Source organism: Salvia hispanica, chromosome 1, assembly GCF_023119035.1.
Source record: "Salvia hispanica cultivar TCC Black 2014 chromosome 1, UniMelb_Shisp_WGS_1.0, whole genome shotgun sequence".
NCBI classification, from domain to species: Eukaryota; Viridiplantae; Streptophyta; class Magnoliopsida; order Lamiales; family Lamiaceae; genus Salvia; species Salvia hispanica.
In genome coordinates, this window is record NC_062965.1 from 50,709,768 (window position 1) to 50,733,685 (window position 23,918).

Consider the following 23,918-nt stretch of genomic DNA (forward strand, 5'->3'; position numbering starts at 1 on the left):
TAGGAGTACTATATAACTAAATATTAAATTAATTCACACCTTTAACAAATAATTTATGATAGTCTCTTGATATAAAATTGAAAAAATTTATTTTGTGTAGTTATATTTTGTTTCTTTTCAATTTTTTTTTAAAAAAATATGAAACTTTGCTCAAATATTTTGGTTCTTCCAAAGCACTTTATTAATTTTTTTTTAATTTTTACATTTATATTTATATAAGACATTCACAACTAATAATTAAGACATTTACGACTCACAAACTATTATTATAAAATATTTAAAATCAGTAAAATAGAAGAAAAATGATCAATTTTAAACTTTAAATCCCTATATCTCTACAATTATATATCGTATCCCCGAATTAAAATTTCTGGATCCGCCGCTGGCTCACGGATGAGTGTGAGGGATGGCTCAATAACACGAGTCTGACCATTCGCTAGCACATCCTTGGGAATACGCTCGGCATTCATATTATGCAGATAATGTATTCCCCTCCTTCCCACTTTCTTTCCCAGGACCTCCACAAAAATCTTTCGGTGGTTTTTTCCCTTTGTGCAGTGTCGTGCTCCTCTTGGATTTGGGTAGAATACATTTTCTGTAAAACATGTGTTTTATTCTTTCAGTTGGTTTTTGTATGTGTGATGTGTACCCAAACCTGACTTATTTGGAATAGCTTAAATGGAATACTGATTGTTTATAATGGAACAGGGGAATAACTAATTTGATACAACCATTTATGAAATTAATCCTCAAATATGTAAAACAAGATTCTCATCAAGATTATCACCAACATATTTCTACTGAGAAATGAATGTATCAATACCATAGAAGTAAAGATCCATCACATCAAATTCCAGCATCATGGATTGTTTTGAATTTCTCCAACATAGCAACACCATGCCCTGTATATAGGAAATCAATCCAAGTAGAAACACACAATGAGAATCTTGCCACCAAATACTTTTAAAAAGTTGAGCAACACAGAAATTCTGCCATAAATTCTAAGATACTTGCATTTGAACCTGTGCACTCGAACATGTACTTGCTTTGCCCGTTGCCACTGCACCAACTTTCCGAAGATCAACAAGAATAAGAGTTAGTGTATGACACGCAAGTTTAAGGTTGATGAATGACACGAGTCAATTTACAACCAAAAAACAAGCAATACCCGCATGAGGATTAAGTATAGTTTGCCACATGAATTAAAAAAGAAAAAGGAAACTTACTCAACTTTGATTCACTATGTTAAGAATCCCTAAACAATGTCATATTCCAAGAACATAATAAGAGGCATTGGTATTAAAATTTAAGTGAGAAGGATTTCTTACCATTAATTGAAGGGCCAATGAAAAGGAGGCATCCTTAATGAAATTGACTGTTGCACTTTAACTTGAACCGGCAAAAATAGTTCAATTATCTTCTAGAAAAAGATATGTTGGGAACATGGGAAATCTTGTGCCAATCCTCACCACTTCCTCTCTGACATCTCCATTCCAGCTGCGGGCATTCAGTGATTTTTAGCTTTTTCAGATTTGGCAGAGCAGGAATCGTTACAACCTTTGGGCAGCATATAATACTGAGTTTAATAAGAGATGGTAGCTGATCTGGAAGTGATTCCAGCATAGGAAGATCATCAAGGCATAGATCAGTGAGTTGGTCGATGACTTGAGGCAAGCGCGTCATCTTGGGAAGAGCATATAATGAGAGCCGGTTAAGTTTATGGAGATATTTAATATCCTGTGGCAACTCTAGTAATTGTGGGAACTCATATATGGATAGGACCTCTAGAGCAGTAAGGTGCCTCAACATCCCTTCTGGTAAACATCTCATCGTCCGACACCTATTTAGACATAATTCTGTAAGCTCTTTTAAGGATTCAAGACCTTTTATTGTCACGGAGATCTCTTTTGCATCCTTAATTACCAATGACCGGAGCTTACTAGACTTTGCCAGCGTTTCCATTGCGAAGCATGCCAGGCTCTCTTCAACTTCCACGCACAGTAATCTAGGAATGTCCTCCTCAGATAGTGAAGCCAAAGTTGAGCTACTGCATGTTAGTTCCTCCAACTTTTTGAGGGATGAGAGTGAATGCAATATTAATGAAGAACAATGCTTAATACTTAGCGTTTCAAGATTCAGGAATGCATCTTTAATCCCTTGCTCTTTTGAGAGCCCCTTCAGATCTGGGAGATCAGTTAAAACCAGTTGTTTCAAAGCCACGAACTGTATCTTTACAGGGTGTCCACACCCAACTTCTTCTTCTTCAATAATATACTCCACCCCCACATTACGTAAGGATAGCGATTGAAGACGAGGTAGCTCTCCCAATTTTGGAAAACGCTTACAATTTTTGCAATCCCATAAACATAACACAACTAATTTTCCCAGAGTTGACTTTGACATCCAACGTGGAAGATATCTACCACTGAAGCCTTGTATATCAAGACATTGAAGATTGGGGTGAGGTTCAAGTGCTTCCAACACCTTTTCATCATTATCCTCCTCTATCTTGGATACATAATTCCTTTCCCATGACAAATATAACCACTGAAGATTGTTTTTCTCTGCAATCTTTGCTTTCTTCGCATCCATGTAGTCCTTTACTCTCTCCAAATGTCTAATTTCAAGCGTTCCATAGAGGTCTAAGCATTCCAATTCCTCAAGTTGGTTATCTCTCTTGAGACCGACTATGAACCTACTCAGTGTTTTCAGGCCATTTAACACTCTCATTTTAGATGGCATCTCGCACAATGACTGACATTCCCACAAACATAGATGTCGGAGCTTACGTAAGCATGTTAGCTTCTTAGGTAAAGCCACAAGACTGTAACAGTAATCCAAATTGAGAATTTGCAAATTCCAAAGTGTACATAATGAGTTAGGGAGAGTGCGAATTTCTGAATTGGACAAATTCAAGAATCGCAAATGTTTAAGATTGCCGATAGAAGGAGGCAAATCTTTAATTCTTGTTGCATTTAATACTCTTAAACTTCTGTGTGCCATAATGGAAGTAATGCTCATGTCTTGCTGACATGTTTTAGGAAACAAGAATGTTTTTTCTAGCATATTTACCTCGCGGATAGTTGATGCACTTGCGAGATTTCTTTCACTTTGTATTCCCGGAACTTTGTTCTGTATTATTGATTCTGCCAGATCATGAACGAGATCATGCACACCAATCATGTCTGTGGTTTCCACATGTGTTTGAAAAAGAGATCTTAAGAGCAACTCATCACATATTTCACTCCCAACATCATCCACTTGTAAATTCCCCTTTGATGAAATGTAGCCATGAGCTATCCATAAATGGATCAGATCATCCTTACTGATATAACGGTCTTTAGAAAAGGCTGCAAAATAAGCAAAACATTGTCTGAGCTCCAACGGAAGATGATGATAACTCAGTCTCAAAGCTGGTATTATCAAACTATCTTCTGCAGACAGCTTCCATATATCACTGTCTCTCACATATACCCATTCCTCTTCCTTCCTTTTAAACCGTAGGATTCCTCCAAGCGTTGTCGCAGCCAGGGGAACTCCAGCACATTTCTTCACGATCTGTTTCCCAATTATTTCGAGCTGTGGAGACACCTCTTCACCTGCTCCGAAGGCACGTTGCCTCATCAGCGCCCAACAATGCTCATCCGACAACCCCTCAAGGCAATGACATGGCAGTGTAGTCATTATATCAGCAACCTTCCTTTGGCGTGTGGTGACTACGACAGAAGAGCCGGTTGAGCCACATGTTAAAACGTCCCTCAACTCAAACCATTTATCTTGGCGGTCATTCCAAACATCATCCATTACAATCAAATATCTCTTTTTGCTCAATAATTCACATAGGCGACGCTCTGCAGCATCCAAGTGTTGCAGATCCGAAGCTTTTCCACTCCCTCTAGTGGCAGATTCAATCATGGCCTTCACCAAAGTTTTCATCTCAAAATTATCAGAGACACAAACCCAAATTCTTACATCGAAGTGCTCTTCCACCCGTGGATCGTTGAACACTAGTCGAGCAATAGTGGTCTTCCCAAGGCCACCAACACCGATGATGGGCAGCACGGACATCTCCTGTCTCTCCTTCACATCGTTCACCAAGATCTTCACAATCTTGTCTTTATCTTTTTCCCTGCCATGAATCTTATCAGACTCGTTCAACAGGGAAGCCGTCTCGCGTGAGGTAAGAGCAGCTTCTCTTGGCCTATCAATAGGCATCTCGCGCAGATGAAACTTAGCACGCTCCGCAACAACTGCCTCCACTTTCTCGTTGACTTGTTTCATCCTCCTTGCTATATTGTGGCGATACAATAATTTCTTGAGGTTGTAGCGGCTGAGTTTTGAACGAGAGTGGTTGAGTCTGGAGACATGAGTGTTGCACTCATCCAAAATGTCATCAATCTCATAAGCAAGAGCGGTGAGCTTCTGCAGCCAGTTTCGAATTGGCTTGCTCTCAATTTGCTTGTCTTCGGCATCCTCCAGCACAGCTTGGATGGTGGTGAGAGTGCTGCAGAGCTTCTTCATCTCATCATCGACGCCCAAGATCAGTCCGATCTCCTCCTTGATAAGGGAGCTCAAATTGTCAAGAAGGAGTTGAAGAAATGCCTCTGCCATTATGAAACAAAACAATAGTTAATTTTCTTCTTCAGATAGCCAAACGAGATATTTGAGAGGAATGTGTGTTTGTGTTAGCAAGTACAGAATTGTTAAAGATGAAAAAGTATCTTTTATAAAAGCAAAGGAGTTGGGCCAACCTTGCCTTGCCTTTTGTTCAATAATTCAATGGAATTGGAAACCCAACACTTAGCATCCGAATAATTGCACGCATATTGACTTAACAAATTCATTACCATTCGTTTGATGCTACTCCCTCCGTCCACCATTAGGAGTCCCATTTCTCAATGGCACGGGTTTTAAGAAATGTTAAGAAAAGTAGATGGAAAATAGTTAGTGGAATAGGGGTCTCACTTGTATATATTAGTTTTAAATGAAATGTGAGTGGAATGAGTTAGTGGAAGGTGGGACCCTATTACCATTTATGGTAAAAGTGAACCGGGACTCTTATTCGCGGACGGACTAAAATGAAAAAACGGGACTCCTATTCGTGGACGGAGGGAGTATGATCCAAATGACCCTCTTAATGCTTATTCATATTTATTGGTTCGAAATGGACCACCTTGCATTGCCTTTCTACAATAATTTGAAGTGGAATTTTTCTCTTAGCAGCACAAATAACTGCAACTCTACAATAGAGTTGTGATATATGCATAACTCAATTTTACTGATGCAGTACATTCAAACACAATACCGAACAATCTAACTAAGCTTGAAGAAGTTTTTATGAATTGCATCTTCTAAGGTAGGGTTAAGTTTATCTGCAATCATAACAAATACTATATGGTTATAACCATTGTTGTGTTGTGCTTCGAGTTTATGTAGCCATGAGAATTATAAGAGGTCATGTCAACAAGGGATCAAAACATAGTGAAAAATGATCATAAGAATTTTGAAGAAGCCATCAAAAACAGAAAAAGTAACTCACAAACAATGTAAATATATAAATAAACTGTAATCTATTCTATGTCAACACGAACACGAATACGAACATGAGAAACACGACACTTTGGGAGATGGGAACAGCACTCTACCAATCTTTGTACCTAATCGACTACCCTTTGTAAAACTTTTTCCACCTACATTCCATCGAAACATGAGATATGCATCCTAAGGCGATGAAGCGCTACTCCTCTAACTCTCTCTATACTCATCTACAACAACATGAACCACGTCGTATTCTATGTACTATTTACACAGGCGTATCTAGCTCGTTCCACGTGGCCCTTACCACGGCCCAGTTTGTGTCCTTCTCAAGCACTGCCTCTTCGCCCCACTCTGCTGTTTCACCATTTCCAGCGCCTGCCAAAGCAAACAAAAAGGTTATGAGAAGGTGCTCATTTCGAATGGGGTTCATTATCTCTTCCCATCAGCAATGCTAAAAAGGATATAATGGGAAAAGTAGTTTCAAGAAAATATCAAGAATAAGTCTTGCTTGGATGAGCCGGCTTCGTCTAGTGGAAATTCAACTTTCGGAAAATGGGAAAATAGGATCGGTAGGGAGTGGAGATGAACAATTCGTCACCATTGCACAAAACCAAGATTTTGATAAGGAAATGGAAGGGAGAATGAAACGATAAAAACACTTGTGTTGATGGGAAAAGTAGCAACAAGAAAATACTCCCTCCGTCCACGATTAAGAGTCCTATTTCCAAATGGCGCAAGTTTTAAGAAATGTTAAGAAAAGTGGGTGGAAGAAAGTTAGTGGAATAGAGGTCCTACTTGTATATATTAGTTTTAAATGATATGCGAGTGGAATGAGTTAGTGGAATGTGGGGTCTCTTTACCATTTATGGTAATTATGAACCGGGACTCTTATTCGTGGACGGACCAAAATGGAAAAACGGGACTCTTATTCGTGGACGGAGGGAGTATCAAAGAGTGAAACTTGACGGGAAGAGCCAGCTTTGTGTGGTGGAAATTCAATTTTCAGTAAATGGGATCAATAGGGAGTGGAGACAACCTTGGGTCACCACTGCTAAAACCCAAGAATTTGATAAGGAAATGGAAGGATGAAAATGGTAGCCACATATGAAATGTCGTATTCAAAATTTGTGGCGTGAAGGCGAAGCAACGAACCTGATTCTTCTGCACTTCCATTATCTCCGCCTGTTTCTTCTGCAATTGTTCATTTTCCTCCTTTAATTTAGCAACTTCTGCTTCCAACTCCATGGTGTAAGCCTGCACGAACCCAAAAGGAGAGCTGGTTAGTCAAGTTCAACGTCTAATTCCAACGTCTAATATGGTAATTTAGTGTAAGCATACACTAAATTACCTTGTGCAAAATGAGATCTCTAAGCGTCTCATGAAGAGTAACGTTCATGTCTCGTCACACTAGACCGCCTATCACAATACAACTGTGCTGCATAAGACATCCAATTTTCTTATTCAAATGTTTTTGGGGACGTCCATGTACGATAAAAGAAGTTTGACGATCATAACTTAGAAAGTGGCACGAATATGAAATCTATAGTCGTTTGTCTATGCAGCACTTTGTTATTAAAGCCCTACTTCTACTTTCTTCTCGGGCAGTCGTAACATCGACATCACAAACAAAAATATATTACTAACTATAAATCTTTCGACATGGCACCATATAGAACTTCATGAAAGGTAAAAGTCATAGGTCTGTTCCATATTTTTGAATGAAAACCGATTCTAAACATCAATCTAAAATCTCGGGAAAAGCAAGCGGACAGAATAGAGATGGGTAGGGTACAAATTCACTACTTAAGAGGACATTGGCCGCAAAAGATACCTTGAATACACGAGGAATGAAACGTTTGATCCAAGGGTGCACGACTGTTGACAGAATACAATTGCAAAAATAGGAAGCTGACTAGAACTCTACAGGCCATTTCATTTGAAATAGCAAGTAATCTATCGTGTAAAAACCTATTTTTTCAGTTTGTTTATAATACGTTCGATCTTCATGTTAGGGCCTTCTAGTCCTAGAACTTAAATGAAGAAACATCAAAGCCAATAACTGTAAGGCTTTTTACCTGCTTACGAGCTCGTGACCTTGCAGCTGACTCTCTGTTCTTTATCATCCTCCTCTGCCTCCTTTCAACCACCTTCTCCAGAGCAGCACTCTTCCGACCCCTCAAACCCCCGTTAAACACGTAAGGAACAGGTGACACTGAAGACGTATCCCCGTTGCTCTTAGAGAGCCCGTCTGACGAAACAGCTGGAGATCCATTAGACCCCAAACCAACCATCCCAAGCCCTCCACCTTGCAAAGCTGAATTATGGACTGGTGAGTTATTCATTCCCGGGTCAGAAATCCCAACCATTCCGCCCCTAATCCGTGGGCTACTCAACTGACCGTTACTTGGAATCCCCATAGCTGATCCATAACCCATCGCGGACTGTTTTGGAAGGATCTGCTGAGGCTGATGTTGCCGTTGTTGCTGCTGCAGCTGATGATTCTCCATCTGCTGTGTGGAAGACCTTACGCCATTCACATTCAACGGTAAATTAGCAGCCGATTGTGCAGCCATCGGATTACTAGTTTCAGTAACCCCAGCACTAATCAACCCCAAATTCCTACTAGCCTGCTGCTGCTGCTGCTGCTGCTGAAATCCAAACCCCAAACCCGAGCTGTTATTCACAGGGTGCCACAGATCACCAAAAATCCCAGCATTGTTCGCAGCAGCTAACTGAGCCTCCTCCCTCACAACCCCGGCCCTAACCAAGAACTCCTCAAGTGTAATCTCCCCCAACGTCTGCTGCCTCTGTGGCACGCCAAAGCTAGCAACGCTGACGTCTCCCTCCTTCGCTGCACCACCCTCTTTCGACATATCCCTCCACACCTCATCAACCGTCTTCTGGCTTAGTGTCCGGGGAAGGATCAACGATCCCTGCCTCTGCAAGCCACCCCCTTCTTGGACACCACCACTTCCCCCACCACCAACACCTCCACCACCACCACCAATGGTGGGAGCGAAGTTCTGATTATCTTCCGCACTCCATATACTCTTCAAAAGCTCATCCATGTTCATTGACCCAAAATCCTTCCCACTCCCCCCAATAGTATTCTGGAACTCATCAAAGGTCAAAGAATAGACAGAGGACTGCCGCGTCAATGGGCTATTATTCGCCACCCTCCCACCACCGCCAGCTGGTGGCTCGTTCGCGAAATTCTTGAAATTTAAATTACTCCCCATTTCCAACACTTCCTCCCCTCACACTACCACCAATTCAATCCAAACCAATCCAAATCAATCCAAACCAATCCCCCCTTACTCAATCAAACCACAGAATAAACCCCCAAACCAATAAACAACAGATCACACCTTCCTATTTCCTTCACTCCTTCAACAAATTCACCTACAAACAAAAGTGAAGCCATCTATAATCAGCAAATTCACAAGTACCAAACACATAAAAATACAATCTTTAGCAACAAAATTGCAGACTACCCTCTCATGCTTCAATCTCACAACATAAATTGTAAGCAAACTATCCTCTCACGCTTCAATCCACACAATTTCAAAATGTAAAGAAACCAAAGTAAAGATGCCCACACAAGATTCATCCCAAAAACAGCAAAAAGATAACAGAATCCAAATCTAGTAAGCAAATGTAAATTGAGCCCACAACAAAATATCTATAAAGCTATCATCTCAAAAGCATGATTCCCTAAAAATTGGGATACCCACACACACACACACATACACACAAGCTCAAGAGAAAAAAAACTAACCGCAAATCCCAAAATGGAAACTGAACAAAGCAGTCCCAATTAACAGTTAACTGATGGCAGTGAGAAATGGGATAAATCCAAGAAAAGAATTAGCAAAACACAAACACAAAAGTTCTCCTAGCCCGAAAAAAAGACATAAATATAGCGAAAAAAATGCAGAAAAAAACAAATAATTACATTAATTAAATATATTATTTTCTTACCAAAATATGGTTGTGGGCTGCCGCCATGTGTCCCCCGATGACTTTTCAACAGAGGAGAGTGGGAATGCTTATTTATGGGCTAAAATAAAATAAAATAAAATGGTGGGACCCACCCACTGAAAATCGTGGACCAATCATAATTGTGGAGTAGGAAGGGTTTGGTGTGATATCAGACCAACCGCAGCTGGATAAGTGGTGAGATCTGGGCCGTACGCGTTGCGTGATGGATGGACGGCTGAGATTGGTTCTTTGGTTTGTCGGGTAGTGGGGATTGGTGTGGGCCGGCCCGGCCCGGCCCGGGCATGATTTGATTTTGGTGCTCCACTAGTTTTTGGTGTTTTTTTTTTTTTTGAATTGATTAATTTGGTTGTTTTTGTTGCTAATCGCAGTTTGCATGTGCAATTTTGATTTTATGTCATTTCATGATTGATTTGTGGGAAGACTAGGGATGCGATGTTTATTTTTGTGTTTGGTCACTTTTTCATGTAGTAGTAATTAATTATAACGAAAGATTGATGGAAATTTTGTTTTGGTGAGTCTTGTTAAGAGCTCGACATGTGTTATGTATGAGATTCTGGTTGATAGCACTTTTTTTAAATCATTTAATATTCATCACTACAAAATTGAGTGAACATTACAAATGTATGTCGTTGTGTGTGGAGAAAATTAATTTTTACTATGCAATGTATTCAAATCTTGTGAGAAAATTAAATTTGTATGAATGTGTCTAATACTAATACATATGCATTTGCAGCTACAAATCGTGATTTTACTACTAAAATTGATCGTAAAAATTGCCGAACCAAATACAATTTGAAAAATAAAAATTATAAATATTTCACCGTGCAATTTTTTTTACATACGATATCTCATATAGGAAAAAAAAATTATATTTGAGCAAGGGCAATAAATGCAATTTCTTACATATATTTAAAAATTTATAAAGTCAAACAAGAATTGAGGAGGGTCATTTGCCCCACCACCTAATAGGCTAGATTCGCCCATTTATAGTTAAATTGAATTATTTTTATATTTAATTATATGAAAAATTATATAAAGTTTTACTCCCTCCGTCCCTAATTAAGAGTCACACTTTGACCGGGCACGAGTTTTAAGAAATGTAAAGAAAAATTGATTGAAAAAGTTAGGGGAATGTGAGACCCACTTTTTTATATTGGTTTTATAATAAAACGTGAGTGAAGTGACTTAGTGTGAGACGTACTTACCATTTATGGTAAAAATGAAGTATGACTTTTAATTGGGGACGGACCGAAATGGAAAAATGTGACTCTTAATCGGGGACGGAGAGAGTAATTTTTAAAATATCCTTTTGAAACTACGAGAGCAATAACATAATAGTTTAAGTCTAATGGTAATTTAGTGGTATTACATATGTTATACAGCTATCTATTGTTTTATAATTTGCTTATTTGATGAAACAAAAAAATATGTCTTTATGGTTAATATATATCACAATACTAACAGAATTTTGAGTATTTGATTAAACAAGATATTTTATTATCATACATATTTATGAACAAACGAACCCTTCACGCAAGGTTATCCAACATAAACGTGTAATATCCATGTCATAATAATAAGTTATTTTCTTCACAAATAAATTCCAAGAAAAAGTGAATATTTTTTCATACGAAACCAATTAAATCTGTTTTTTTTTTCTCACCTTATCTCCCATCAATTTTCGGACCAATTCTTATATTCTGTTCGAATTGATTGGCTTGGAATGTTGGAGTAAAGTAATTACTTTATACCTCAAGAAAAAAATATAGATATGGAGAACATGAATGTAGTTTTTAATCAGTTAAACTTGAATCGATAAAATTATTTTCGGCTTTAACCGTTTAATGATATTATATAGAGAACATAAAATTGTTAAATAGGGACGCAATAATTTCATAAAAGAAATGGCTTGATGGCTTGCTACGTGGCATTTTATGGTCTTAAAAATATTTTTGACTTAATCATTATGTAGGGAAACTATATATCTATAAACTGTAGTTTCTAAATCTTTGCAAAAAGACAGATTAATTAAAATTAATTTAAGTAAATTTCTAAAAATATTTTGGAAATTAAAAAAACAAAACATAATTCATACTAAGGAAATTTAGCAAGGTTTTGGCCTATAAATTATTATTTAATTGATTTAAAATTGCCATGTAAATAAATATAGATATGTGCTTAATTTAAAACTTTTTGCTTACAAAAAAAATGTGATTAATTATGTTACGCGATATGAGAAATAATTGAACATTGCTATCAATATGGATATATACTCGACAAAAAAGAACTGAAATATCTAATAATCTTGGCTTTGCCAACACTCAACAATAATTGAGGGGATAAGATCACACTTTAATTTGATTCACTCTGGAAGAGCCAAATATAGAAAAATGATGGTGTCAATTTGGTTGAGGCAATGCAATAGTTGTAATAGAAAATTCAACATCAAACAATAATTGTTACAATTTCTAGTTTTAGTTAAAATATCTTACAACCAACGGCAATATAGTTAATTCGGTTAACTTCAAATTTTAGCTTAAGTGTCCTTCTAGTGACGTATGATAGATTTTATTGCGAATATAAGGTCGACTTACCCCATCAATGGTCATGAGGTTTCTAAAAATTTGGTAATTTCGATTTTTGGAGTTGTCATGAACATGAAATTCATGTGATATAGCTCTCCTCTATTTTTAGTGATTGAGTTCATTTTCGTTTTTCTTTCGCTTGAAGATCGTTCCACCGCTTCTGCAATCTGACATCAACAACGATCGCGGCATCTCTATCGTATTCTGGCATTGACGATGACTTTCTTCACTATGTCCGACTTTACAAATTCCATTTATTGGATCCAATAACAAGATAGAAATTAAGACTACACTAAAATATTACGAGACTTTTAAACTAAATAAGAATAACCCCATGGACATTTTATTTACTCATAATATAAATTTTAAAGATCAAAATAGTAGTACTATTGTACATGGGTTAGCCAAGTCAAAAGTCTCGTGTATGTTCGAGTCCATCGTTACACGACTTTTCAAATTTTTATAATTTATTGAAAAAGAACAAAATACCATAAGTAATTAATGATAAAAGAATATATATAATAAATACAACAATGACTATAAGTCTATATCTAAGTAATCGTGAACTCGGTTAATTTTATTAGGACTCCAATTCAAAACTACAAATCTTTTTTAGTTGTGAACTAAAGCTAATTCAAGTGAATTAGTGGCAAAAATATACATTTATTGAAAAACGGCTAATCTATTTTTATCTTTTGATACTTTTTTCATACACTACTTTTCAAATAATAAAATGAACATTTTATAAAGCTAACTTTCATAAACTTGAGCATATTTTAATTTATTATTGGTACAATGGATAACTCTAATGTCACATCCAATAACCATGATACACATTGCATATACCTTCTTCACTAAAATATTTCACAATATTTTTCCTAGCCATGATGTTACAACCATCACCATCAATATTAACCCACACAAGTTTCTCACTCTGAGATGGAAATCTAACACCTTTTATATAAGTCACACTAATGTAACCCAAAGTGGAGAAAGCAAAAATATCACAAAAACCGTTAGCATAAAAATCTTAAATGTTGTAATTAAATATTTAATTTAATTCAATAACAGGACACAAGTGCCTCTATCCATCTACAAAATAATACAGTAGTAATATCTTATTTTGTCATTTCTAGATATTCACATAAAGACATTATTTACCTCTTTCATTTTAGAGAAGTAGATCACACACTCCATTAAATTATTATAGTCACATTTTAATACAACTATAGGCATTATTTACCTCTTTCATTTTAGAGAAGTAGATCACACACTCCATTAAATTATTATAGTCACATTTTAGTACGACTATTAAATATATAAATAACACTCATGATACACTAATTTTTTTCATCCGCTTTATTTTATATTTTATGAAACCCGCATCTAGTGAAAGTGAAAATTTAAATGGTGGATATATATATATGGTACTACGTAAAATTGTGGGGCTGAGAATTCAAACCGATAATTTGTAGGAAACTTATACCATATAAGGTTCAAATTTAGTGCAAAAAAGAAAAATGTGTTCTGCCTATCATTGATATTTTTAACTATGTGTTATGAAACATTCAAACAAATAATAGTACACCATAATCAGAAGATAAACAAAAATTACTCAAAAACTATATTTAAATAAATACAGAAGAAAAACAGCAACATAAATTGAAACTTATTTTTCTTGGGATACATATTAGAAAATATTCAAACAAATAGTAATAGATAAATGTGACGACTGGAAAACGTCAAACCCAACTTGGTTTATCAATATTCTGTCAATAAGTCTCGAATAAAAGTAAAAAATAAAAAAAGAGAGAGACATATATAAATTCCAAACAGTTGATTTTGGAGGTTGTTCGTAGCAATGTGCCATTTGGCATGCTTAGTGACGACCCAAACATATACACACTACATAATATAAAACTATCCATTAAAGTTGACATAGTTTAAATAGAAAAAAAATGATATTGATAGTGACATATATATGAGGACAAAAATAGATGAACTCAGAAATCAGCATCAACACAATTATTTAATATATACCATATCTTCTATAAAAAATCATACCTACAAATTAAAGTGCTTAATATCTACACTTTCCATTTTCTTTTATTCTGTGGAGAAAAAGAAAATCCAATCCTGCCTATCACAAGCGAACAGCACTGCATAATATTAAAAGCTAATTCTATCCATGTAAAGTATTATACATGGATATGTTTGCCTACGAAAATGAGTGTATTTTGTCATTAATCTAAATTATAATTAGTAACAATTAATTTTTATTATTTCACTTGAATAATCAATGCATAGAATTTAACTTATGCACGTTGAAGATATATTGGATTCATTTTAGTATAACAAATCAATCTTTGATTTTAAAAAATTTATAAGTTAACTATGCCAATAATAATTTTTAAATATTAAAATCAAACTAAATGTATGAAATACAATAGATATGGCTAAATTAAACGAGAGTGATCACGAGTTATGCTTGTATATACATAGTACCTCATGTAATCCTCGAAATAAAAAATCTTAATATTTGACTAACATCACTTAAAGCTTCAAAAATTTTGGATAACAGTTTAGTCAAGTGAGAACTTTCAAAAGAAAAGAATACTTTTTCTAAAATGTGATCATAAAAATATGAAATCAAACTTTTCCCCTCTTAATAAAAAAAGTGAACGTAGCATGAAAATGGAAGTTCTTTTGCTAGAAGAAATGTATTGATAAGATAGCATTTATGCATGACTTTATAATCTGAATAAAATGAATGAATGTATTAATAAGATAGCATTTATGTGTTTATATTTCATTTAATACCTACTTAGTAATGCAATTTAAGAGAACGTCTTTGAGATTATTTAAATTAGATGAAATTCTAAGAATAATTTCTACAAATAGTAAAGGACCAAATAAATCTATTCTACACATATGACAAAAAGTGCAATCAACCCATACAATTATTTGGTAAAGCATATGCCCATATTATAATATTCTTCAAAAAAGTTGGCAATTTATTTAATTCGAAAGGCAACGACGGCCTTTTGTTTTGCTCTAATTATAATTTTATACCATACTTTTTAGGTTAGCATAAAAGGGTGTGGTTGAATATATTATTCGAGCATGGCTTAGTCATAAAACTTGGATGCTCTACCGCGCTCTGGTGAACCAATTGAGCCCATCGAGCCAAACTCGCTCGTGATCCTTTTTCATTTCTTAAGGCACAGTCTTTTGTTAGAAAATGAATAGATGATAGAAGAAATATCATATCATAACAAAAATAATTGGGTCGAGTAACATCAATTCAAATAATCCTTATAAAAATCAATTATGTTTATATACCAATTTGAACTCTTACACAATCGTGTTGATATACCTACTTTGTTAATGCTAAGATCTTGAACATCTAGTATGTCAATGAGATTATTTTAACTAGACGAAATTCTAAATAGTTTCTATAAATAGTATAGGATCAATATATATGCATATATATGACAAAAAATGTAATCAATCCATACAATTATTCCGTAAAGCACATGCCAATCTTATATATATTGGGGAAGTTGACCAATTTAATTTAATTTAGCAATATCAATCTCAACCAATCTTACTAACCCTAGTGTGCATATAGTAGTGAATTATTGTGCTGCATAATTGTATATTGATTGAATGTCGGTTGGCATTTATTTATCATTCCGATTTTGTGATCATAATACAATGCAGGCCTCCCAAATTTAGTATCTCTCTCTCTCAAAGAATACAACTTTGAAAATGTATATAAAATTTGGACTGTATACAACATTTCAAGGGACAAATTTTTTGGCTAGAAGAGTGTAAGTATATATTATTATGGCTCTACTACACAATACCACAAAGTAATGTTGCTTCTAACTAATATATTTATAAATGATTATAAAATAGAATTGAGCATAGTTTGTTATCCAAATGTCAGTCTTTTCATAAATTTGTATGAACTTATATATTTTAATGTAAATAAAATACTCGAAAAAATATTTCACCACTAATCAATAATATGATGTTGGAGAGTAGGGATGAACATTCAAATTTCAGATTGGATTTTTTGATGAGATGATTTCTCATAATTGTTTGTGATTGCATAAATACGAAACAATCATGAAGTTCACCCCTACTTTCCGATTTCATAAATATGAAACAGTCCTAAATATTTGAAAATCGAATATGAAAATCCTAAAATTTTATACCTCAATCCGAATCGAATTGAAAATTCAATTAATAAAAAAGTTTGAAGATTCAAAAAATTCGAAAAAGAAGATATATTATTGATTTTTATTCTTTCTCATTTCAGAAATTTTGGACATTACAAATATATTATTTGCATAAAATATTTATTTAGTTGTAGTATTTAAATAAGTTTTATGTATTATCAATCTGAGCCCAATAGAAAATCCAAATTTCAAAGAAATTCTTATTGAATTTAATATTTTGATTTGATTGAGTTCGATTATTCAAATTATCGAATACTTTAGACTTATGTTTTAGAAAGTCACATAACTTCATGAGAAAAGACCTCACATGAAATTCAATTGTCAATATCCACACTAAATCTACTAACAAAGTCACATGCTATATTAAAAAGTATATCCATTAAATCACCTTCCACCACTACATACACGATCGTGATACAAAAAAGAAAATGAAAACTAATGCTTAGACGAGAAGAAATATAATATCTTATCCATGTTATCCTCTCAAGGGCCCAATTAATGAAAATAGGAGTATCATTTTCACCGTCCAATTTAATTTTGAAAAGATTGAATAATGATGGAAGACTGTCTCATCGTGAAGATTCTAATTTCACTTTATACACTAAAAACATAATTTTGAAATTATTAATGTGTAATTAAGATAGATAATTGTACAACTTGTACTAGAATTAAAGTTTTATCTTATTATAAGATGATTGCACATAATTTTTTTGTGATTCATATATGCTGAAAAAGGATCAATAGTGTTGAAAGTTGCAATCTCCATTTATGGTGAAAATAACACATACTACATGGGAGTTGTATTTATAGTTGACACGTGTACACCTTTCGTAAGATTGCAGCCCACACACTTGACTTTTTGTTTCACTTGTTGTTTGCAGAAAATAAATAATAATAAAAGACAACAAAATTATATAAATAAAAACAATAATTTTAATTTTATGCAAAAGCAGTAAAATAAAAAAGCAACAGAAGAAAACAAGAAAATGAAAGCAAATGAATAGCCCAACAACAATTTTTTTTGACCATATGATTTGAATTTTGAACCATGGTTTAATTGTTGTAGTACTATCATTTTATGCAACAGTAGTAAAGTAAAAAATTAATGGATGAAAATAAGAAAATAGAAACAAATGAAGAATCAAACAACACGAACTATAATTTAATTATTATTTATTTTTAGTTTTCTATTCCTTGTTATTTGCGGTTATCGGATTCTTCGAATGGATGTAATTGATGAATAACGCTAGAATGTATATTGTTCATATACTTGTACTTACTGTGTTTATTTGTTGCTATTTTCATAACCCTCCATCCGCCATTAGAAGTCCCGGTTTATCATTTTAGTCCGTTCGCAATTATGAGTTCTGGTTCACTTTTACTATAAATGATTGGCACACGTCAGTTTCCACTAACTCATTCTATTCACATTCTATTATAAAATTAATATATAAAAATGAACCCCATATTCCAATATCTCACCCACTTTCCTCTATATTTCTTAAAGTGCGTGCCGAACTCAAATGAGACTCTTAATGGCGGATGGATGGAGTAATAGTTTTGGATAGAGCGTTGCTTATAACTAACAAAACAGAATATTTGAATACTTGTGTTAATAGTAAAATAAAAAAAATTGATTTAGTTGAGTACCTCGTTTCCTGAAAAAATCATCATCACAATTCACAAACTAAATTAAATTTATTATAATTAAAATAATAAATGAAACTTTATCCTAAAAACCTTACTTTTCCAAAACCTCATCCTTACCAGTACTCCAAAAAAATCAACGACGATATAAAAAATATATATGGATGCCTAACTTTGGTCGACAAACAGAATTTACCTATATAAAATCAATTTTAGCCTCATAAATATTCTCTAATGATGCATAATAAAAAATTAAATTAAATATTCTTTTTCTTTGTTCATGCATATCTGCGTTACCCAATTAAATAACAATTTATATGATATCAACAATATGAATCAAAGGAAAATACTAATGGATATCATGGAACACAACAAAATGTAGCCAGTCATTTTAAAACAAAATCAAATAATACAAAATTATGTAGAATACACATCATCCTAAAATTACAACAGAAAAATGCCTGGCTTTTATTGCCAATTAATAAACTGATAATGATAAGGCAAAGCTACTATTCCATTTAAACATTAATAATTCAACTCAGCTATATTCAGATTGACAGTATCCAACTATTCAGCTCAGTACTATGACATGATTAAGCAAAAAATTTACCTTCAGTCGTTGCGCCTACGCTTCCTAAAATGTCTCAGAATAAAGCTGTCTGCGTATAAAGGGTAGTTTTTCTTTATCAAGCCCTTTATGCATTTCCAGTATGAGAAATCGACCAAATCTCCATCCTTGCGAACGATGAATAAACATCTTGAGCTCTCAAAGGTAGGATGGTACCCAATCTGTCGAGCAGATTCAAACATAAGAAACTTTCAGCAATTAACTAAGCGAATGAACCTTTTCAGGTGCATAACTGATGTGTGTATCCATGTGATAAAAAACCGGCCTTGGCACATTTGAAAATCTCGTTTCACGAAATTTATAAGTAAAGCTAGCTATTTTTGGTATCACTTTCTGGTTGAGCCAACAAAAATTTGCCTCTAGTAACTTTTTCCGAAAACATGACAGATGCAGGGTATAACATTACATTATGATAATACTCTACACAAAAGTAAAAAGGTTGTATTACGTTTACACTTGCTGAAAGTGTTCGACAGTGATATAAGCTTATAGCCTCTAGTATTGATATTTGATGACCTAATTGGACCGATTTTCCTACTTCATTTCTTCTCCTGAATGGCTGAACCCGAAAGAGGTACCATGAATCTAATAAAAGGACAACTGGGGAAATGGATATTGTTAGAGCGTTTGGTTGTGAGCTATTGAAACCTAGGTGTCCTCGACATGCCAAAATGTCAAGGCGGGAAGGGAGATTACAAGGTTCAATTTTTTCCCCATTATTTTGTTTCTCCAGATGACACTAGCTGCAGAACTTGAGCGGAAGAATAACCGCCTGACTACATCCCAGAAGCCATCATCATCAACAGTCTAATTCTAATACCATTTGAAGAAAAAAGAATAAAAGGATATTTATAATTTTAGACGGACCGCTGCCTTTGTTCAGTAGGCAAGTTATTAATGGGTAACGAACTTATGGTTATTGCGATATTAGGCTCTTTTCCTGCCTGTGGGTCAGTGTGGTTGTTTTATCTCTATTTAAAAAATACTCCCTCCGTCTCGGATGATTCGGGTCACTTTGACCGGGCACGGGTTTTAAGAATTGTAATGAAAAGTGGGTTGAAAAAGTTAGTGGAATGTGGGTCCTACCTTTATATATTAGTTTTATAATAAAATGTGAGTAGGAATGAGTGAAGATGTTTCAGCAGAGTAGCTCTTTTCTAAACTCATGCAAAATGCAGCAATGTTCAAATTTATTAGTAACGAACTTCATAAACTTAACAACATTGTATGAAAGCTTCAATCACAGATAGTGTAAGAGAGATACCGTGATGTAATCAATTCCAGATCCTATCTTGTCTTCATATGCAGGATGATAAGGAAGCACCCTCTCTAGAATAGTTCTCTCATGTTCAGGACTCAACCTATTGCCACATTCATACCTGCAATAGAAAAATCATATGGGGTTAAGTTTGACAAAAATGTGACTTACACCATCTCACACCAGTAATCCACAAACAAACAGGTTTCTTGCTGATCCCTCTGGTCCACAGACACGGTCCATCATTCTAGTTCCAACTCTAAGGTAGCTCCAAACCGAATACAAGATTCAATCAAAAAATGGTGTCCATTAAACCAGCACCCTTATCGACTTCTTTGCTCATATATTACATTTGAAAATTAATAGATTAATCCTCCATAACCCTAAAGAAACTTGAATACCCAATTATCAGTTTAGAATGGCCTCAAATCTTGCTAGCATTCTCTGAGAAACTACACAAGCCAGTCATTGTGATCCTAAAACCAGAATCAGGGGATCATTCTCAAGCCCTTGAAAGACCAGTAAACATCTCCCAAACACGATTTCCCCTGAAGTCCTCAGACAAGGTCCATAATCCTAGCTCCAACTCTAAGGTGGTTCCCAAGTAAATACAAGATTCAACCACAAAATTATCAAGCATCACAATGTGGTATCCATTCAACCAGCACCTTCATTAATTTCTTTGCTCATATGCTACATTTGAAAACCGATAGATTAATTCTCACCTTCTCGGTAACCCTAAGAATGCCCTCAAATTCTTATCAACTCATATCATCCATCAGTAATTCACAAACAAACAAGTTTCTTGTTTTCATTCTCACAGAAGCTATACGAGCCAATCAGTGTGACATACTAAAACCAGAAACAGGGGATCATTCTCAAGCCCTTAAAAGACCGGTAACCATCTACGAAACACGAATTTCCCTCTGTTCCATAATCCTAATTCAAATTCTAAGGTAGTTCCCAAGATTCAATCACAAGGTGTATTTGTATACAGAAATACACATAATGTAAGCTGGAAAGGCATAAATCACAGAAGCGAAGCAAATCAAATTAGTGAATCTAAAAGAAAAGAAGAGCTTACTTTCCGGAGTGAAGAATCATTCTAACAAATCCAACCAGAGGCACAGTGTCCTCTAAAATCTGATCCTCCCAATCTACCCACGTGTCACCATCTCCGCGCTTCCTATCACTCCCATCATCATCCGAATACTCCGCCGCCGAATCCTCCTCATCGTTCGAAGCAGGGGAAGGTGCCACCGGCTTCCTCAACAAGTCGCCGCCGCGCTCCTGGCTGCTCCCAACCGCGCCGCCGCCGACCGACCTGGTCTTCACGGCGCGCAATCGAGCTTTGTGGAGCGGGAAAGATATGGAAAATGGGGATAAAATTAGGTTTTGCGAAATTGGTTTTCCGTGGAATGAATATACAGTTGCTGAACTTGAAGATGCAATTGAAGACGCCATAGCAATCCAACTAAGACTGCGATGCAGTTTTTAAGCGGTTTATGGAGTGAATTACACTTCCAATTCGCGAAAAGCAATCATTTTTCGATTGCTTTTGGTAAATTTTCTTCGGTCCAAAATTTTGTTTAGCCGTAGTCGAAGAACAGAAGATAACATGCGTTCAGAGAGTGAAATCGGATCGGGTCGGGTTGAGCAACCATGTTCTATTAGAGCATTTCCAGTGGCGGCTAGCCCACCGGCTAGCCTATTCGCGTCGCTAGCCGGTTGGCTAGTCGAACTATTGGAATCGGCCAGCGCTAAATCGGCGAAAAAATAGGTGAGCGCTGGCCGCCATTGTGGCGTGCCGATCGTGCGAGCGATCGGTCAGTGCTATTTTTTTGTTTTTTATAATTATGTATTTATTTTATGAATTTTTTTAATTATATAATTTTCAAGGCATCACTAATATTTTTTAATGTATTTTTTAATAAATTAGTGAGGAGTAGAGTAGGGTGGTGCGCTCGTTTGTGGAAGCAGTTTTTTTTTTTATTATGTAATTTTTTTTTGATTTTTAGTTAATGTACTTTATTTTATTTAAATAAAATTAGCGATTTTTTTCCGTATATGTGTCGTAAATTTAATTAAAAATTATTTATGTGTTTAGTTTCCATTATATCATTAGTTGTTTTTATTTATTTTTATTACGCGGCTAGCATGTGGTGTAGCCTTAGAATTTAGCTGTTATTTGAAAAAAATCTTGATGTAGCGAGAATTGGAATTTTAAGTGTTGATGGACGATGGCGGGGAGAGAGTAGGCCTAGCGTAGGCGGCCTATTGCAAATGCTCTTAAGTTATACTCCCTCGTCTGGACCGAGCCCAAGGTTTACGAGAACCGGCAGTTAAAACCGAAACCGTAACCGTCGGTTACGGTTCTGAACGGAAACCATAAAAATTTACACGAACTGAAACCGTCGAATTTTTGAATCGTGGTTCGGTTCATGTTCAAAAATTTTCGAACCGAAACTGCGAAAAACCGCCGGAAAACCGTAAAATCAAGCCGGAACCGCAAAAAATAGCAGCAAAACTGGCGGTTTGGAACCGTTAAAAATCGTAAAAAATTGCTGGAAAACCGTCGATTCGGAATCAAAACCGAAACAGGCAGTTTTGGAACCGGAACTGGAACCGCAAAACACCCTCGCGGTTCGGTTCCGGTTCAACAATTTCCAAAACCGGAACCGACGGTTCTTGAACCGTGGGCACCTCTACCCTCGTCCCCTAAATTTTGACACAGTTTACTATTTCGGTCCGTCCCCCAAATTTTGACACACGTCACTTTTTACCATTTTTGGTAGTGGACTACATATTCCACTAACTCATTAATACCACATTTTATTATAAAACTAATACTTTAAAAGTAGGACTCATATCCCACTAACTTTTTCAACTCACTTTCTATTACATTTCTTAAAACTTGTGTCGGATCAAACCGTGTCAAAATTTGGGGGACGGATAGAGTAAAAAATAAAACTACAATTATTATTACAAAAATAGCCATTGATAAAAAAATAAAATTACACAAACTTTTATTCATTCCCTCCGTCCCAGATGATTTATCTCATTTTTTCGTTTCAGTCTGTTGCACATAGTTTGTCTCATTTTACTCTTTACTCCCTCCGTCCCAAAGTAGATGTGACATTTGGAAAATGACATAAGATTTTAGGAGATGTTATTTTGTGTGTTAAGTGGTGAGAGAATTATAATTGAAGGAGAGAGAACTTTTTTCATAAGAAGAAATGTGACATCTTTTGTGGGACAAACTAAAAAGAAAGTGTGACATCTACCTTGGAACGGATGAAATATTATTTTTGGTAGTGGACCACATACCACTTACTCATTCGTACTCACATTTTATTATAAAAATATGACCCTCGTTCCACTAACTTTATCAATTCATTTTTCATTATACTTCCTCCGTCAGCCTTTAGGAGTCCCATTTATGGACGACACGAGTTTTAAAAAATGTTAAGAAAAGTGGGTGGAAAAACGGAACTCTTAGAAAGAGTATTTCTTAAAATTTGTGCCCGGTCAAAGTGAGACGAGATGAAGCGAGTATTTTATATTCTACTCCCTCTGTCCCATAAAAGTTGAGACAAAACTTTTGGGCACGGAGATTAAGAATATATGTTAAATAAATAGGAGAGATGAAAAAAGTAGGAAAGATAAGAGAGAGTAAAATAAATGATGGAATAAAATAAGAGTGATTAGATGTTTTGTCTTTAGTTAAAAAAGGAAATGACTCAACTTTGTTGGGACAGACTAAAAAGGAATACGACTCAACTTTTATGGGACGGAGGGAGTACTAATTTTATACTCCTTCCGTCCCACTAAATATGCAACATTTGGTTTCCGGAACAAGATTTTATGCAGTGGTGTTTTGTGAGTTAATGAAGAGACAGTAAAGTAAGAGAGAAGAAAAGTAGATAGAATGTTTTTTCCGTTTTAGGAAACGTTTCATTTTTATTGGGACAACCTAAAAAGGAAAACGTTTCATTTCTAATGGGACAGAGGGA

The 23,918-nt window shown here is 35.2% G+C and overlaps 3 protein-coding genes across 8 annotated transcripts; all 3 read right to left on the minus strand.

Annotated features, from left to right (window-relative positions):
• Positions 1-276: 276 nt before the first annotated feature.
• On the minus strand, positions 277-4,679 carry LOC125221492 (disease resistance protein RGA2-like). 3 transcript variants are annotated; one of them, XM_048123620.1, is made up of 4 exons: positions 1,329-4,679; positions 1,023-1,069; positions 824-902; positions 277-595 (listed from the first exon to the last, which is right to left on the minus strand). In XM_048123620.1, the coding sequence occupies exon 1, from the start codon at positions 4,609-4,611 to the stop codon at positions 1,414-1,416; it is 3,198 nt and encodes a 1,065-aa protein (XP_047979577.1). In that variant the 5' UTR covers positions 4,612-4,679; the 3' UTR covers positions 277-595; positions 824-902; positions 1,023-1,069; positions 1,329-1,413. The 3 variants fall into 3 exon arrangements, with proteins under 3 accessions (XP_047979577.1, XP_047979584.1, XP_047979571.1); XM_048123627.1 differs by having other exon boundaries at positions 824-1,060; XM_048123614.1 differs by having other exon boundaries at positions 824-1,069.
• An 852-nt stretch (positions 4,680-5,531) lies between these two features.
• LOC125221514 (bZIP transcription factor 23-like) lies at positions 5,532-9,542 on the minus strand. 4 transcript variants are annotated; one of them, XR_007176377.1, is made up of 5 exons: positions 9,033-9,269; positions 7,614-8,940; positions 6,887-6,968; positions 6,691-6,792; positions 5,876-5,913 (listed from the first exon to the last, which is right to left on the minus strand). XR_007176377.1 is itself a non-coding variant. In XM_048123642.1 (4 exons), the coding sequence occupies exons 2-4, from the start codon at positions 8,775-8,777 to the stop codon at positions 5,839-5,841; spliced, it is 1,341 nt and encodes a 446-aa protein (XP_047979599.1). In that variant the 5' UTR covers positions 8,778-8,940; positions 9,520-9,542; the 3' UTR covers positions 5,532-5,838. The 4 variants fall into 4 exon arrangements, 2 of the variants coding, with proteins under 2 accessions (XP_047979599.1, XP_047979592.1); XR_007176379.1 differs by having other exon boundaries at positions 6,887-6,973; positions 9,033-9,268; XM_048123642.1 differs by lacking the exons at positions 6,887-6,968; positions 9,033-9,269 and adding an exon at positions 9,520-9,542 and having other exon boundaries at positions 5,532-5,913.
• An 8,813-nt stretch (positions 9,543-18,355) lies between these two features.
• LOC125214769 (protein DCL, chloroplastic-like) lies at positions 18,356-21,534 on the minus strand. The gene is made up of 3 exons (XM_048115920.1): positions 20,990-21,534; positions 19,912-20,026; positions 18,356-18,808 (listed from the first exon to the last, which is right to left on the minus strand). Exons 1-3 carry the CDS (start codon positions 21,367-21,369, stop codon positions 18,632-18,634), a joined length of 672 nt encoding a protein of 223 aa, XP_047971877.1. The 5' UTR covers positions 21,370-21,534; the 3' UTR covers positions 18,356-18,631.
• Positions 21,535-23,918: the final 2,384 nt, after the last annotated feature.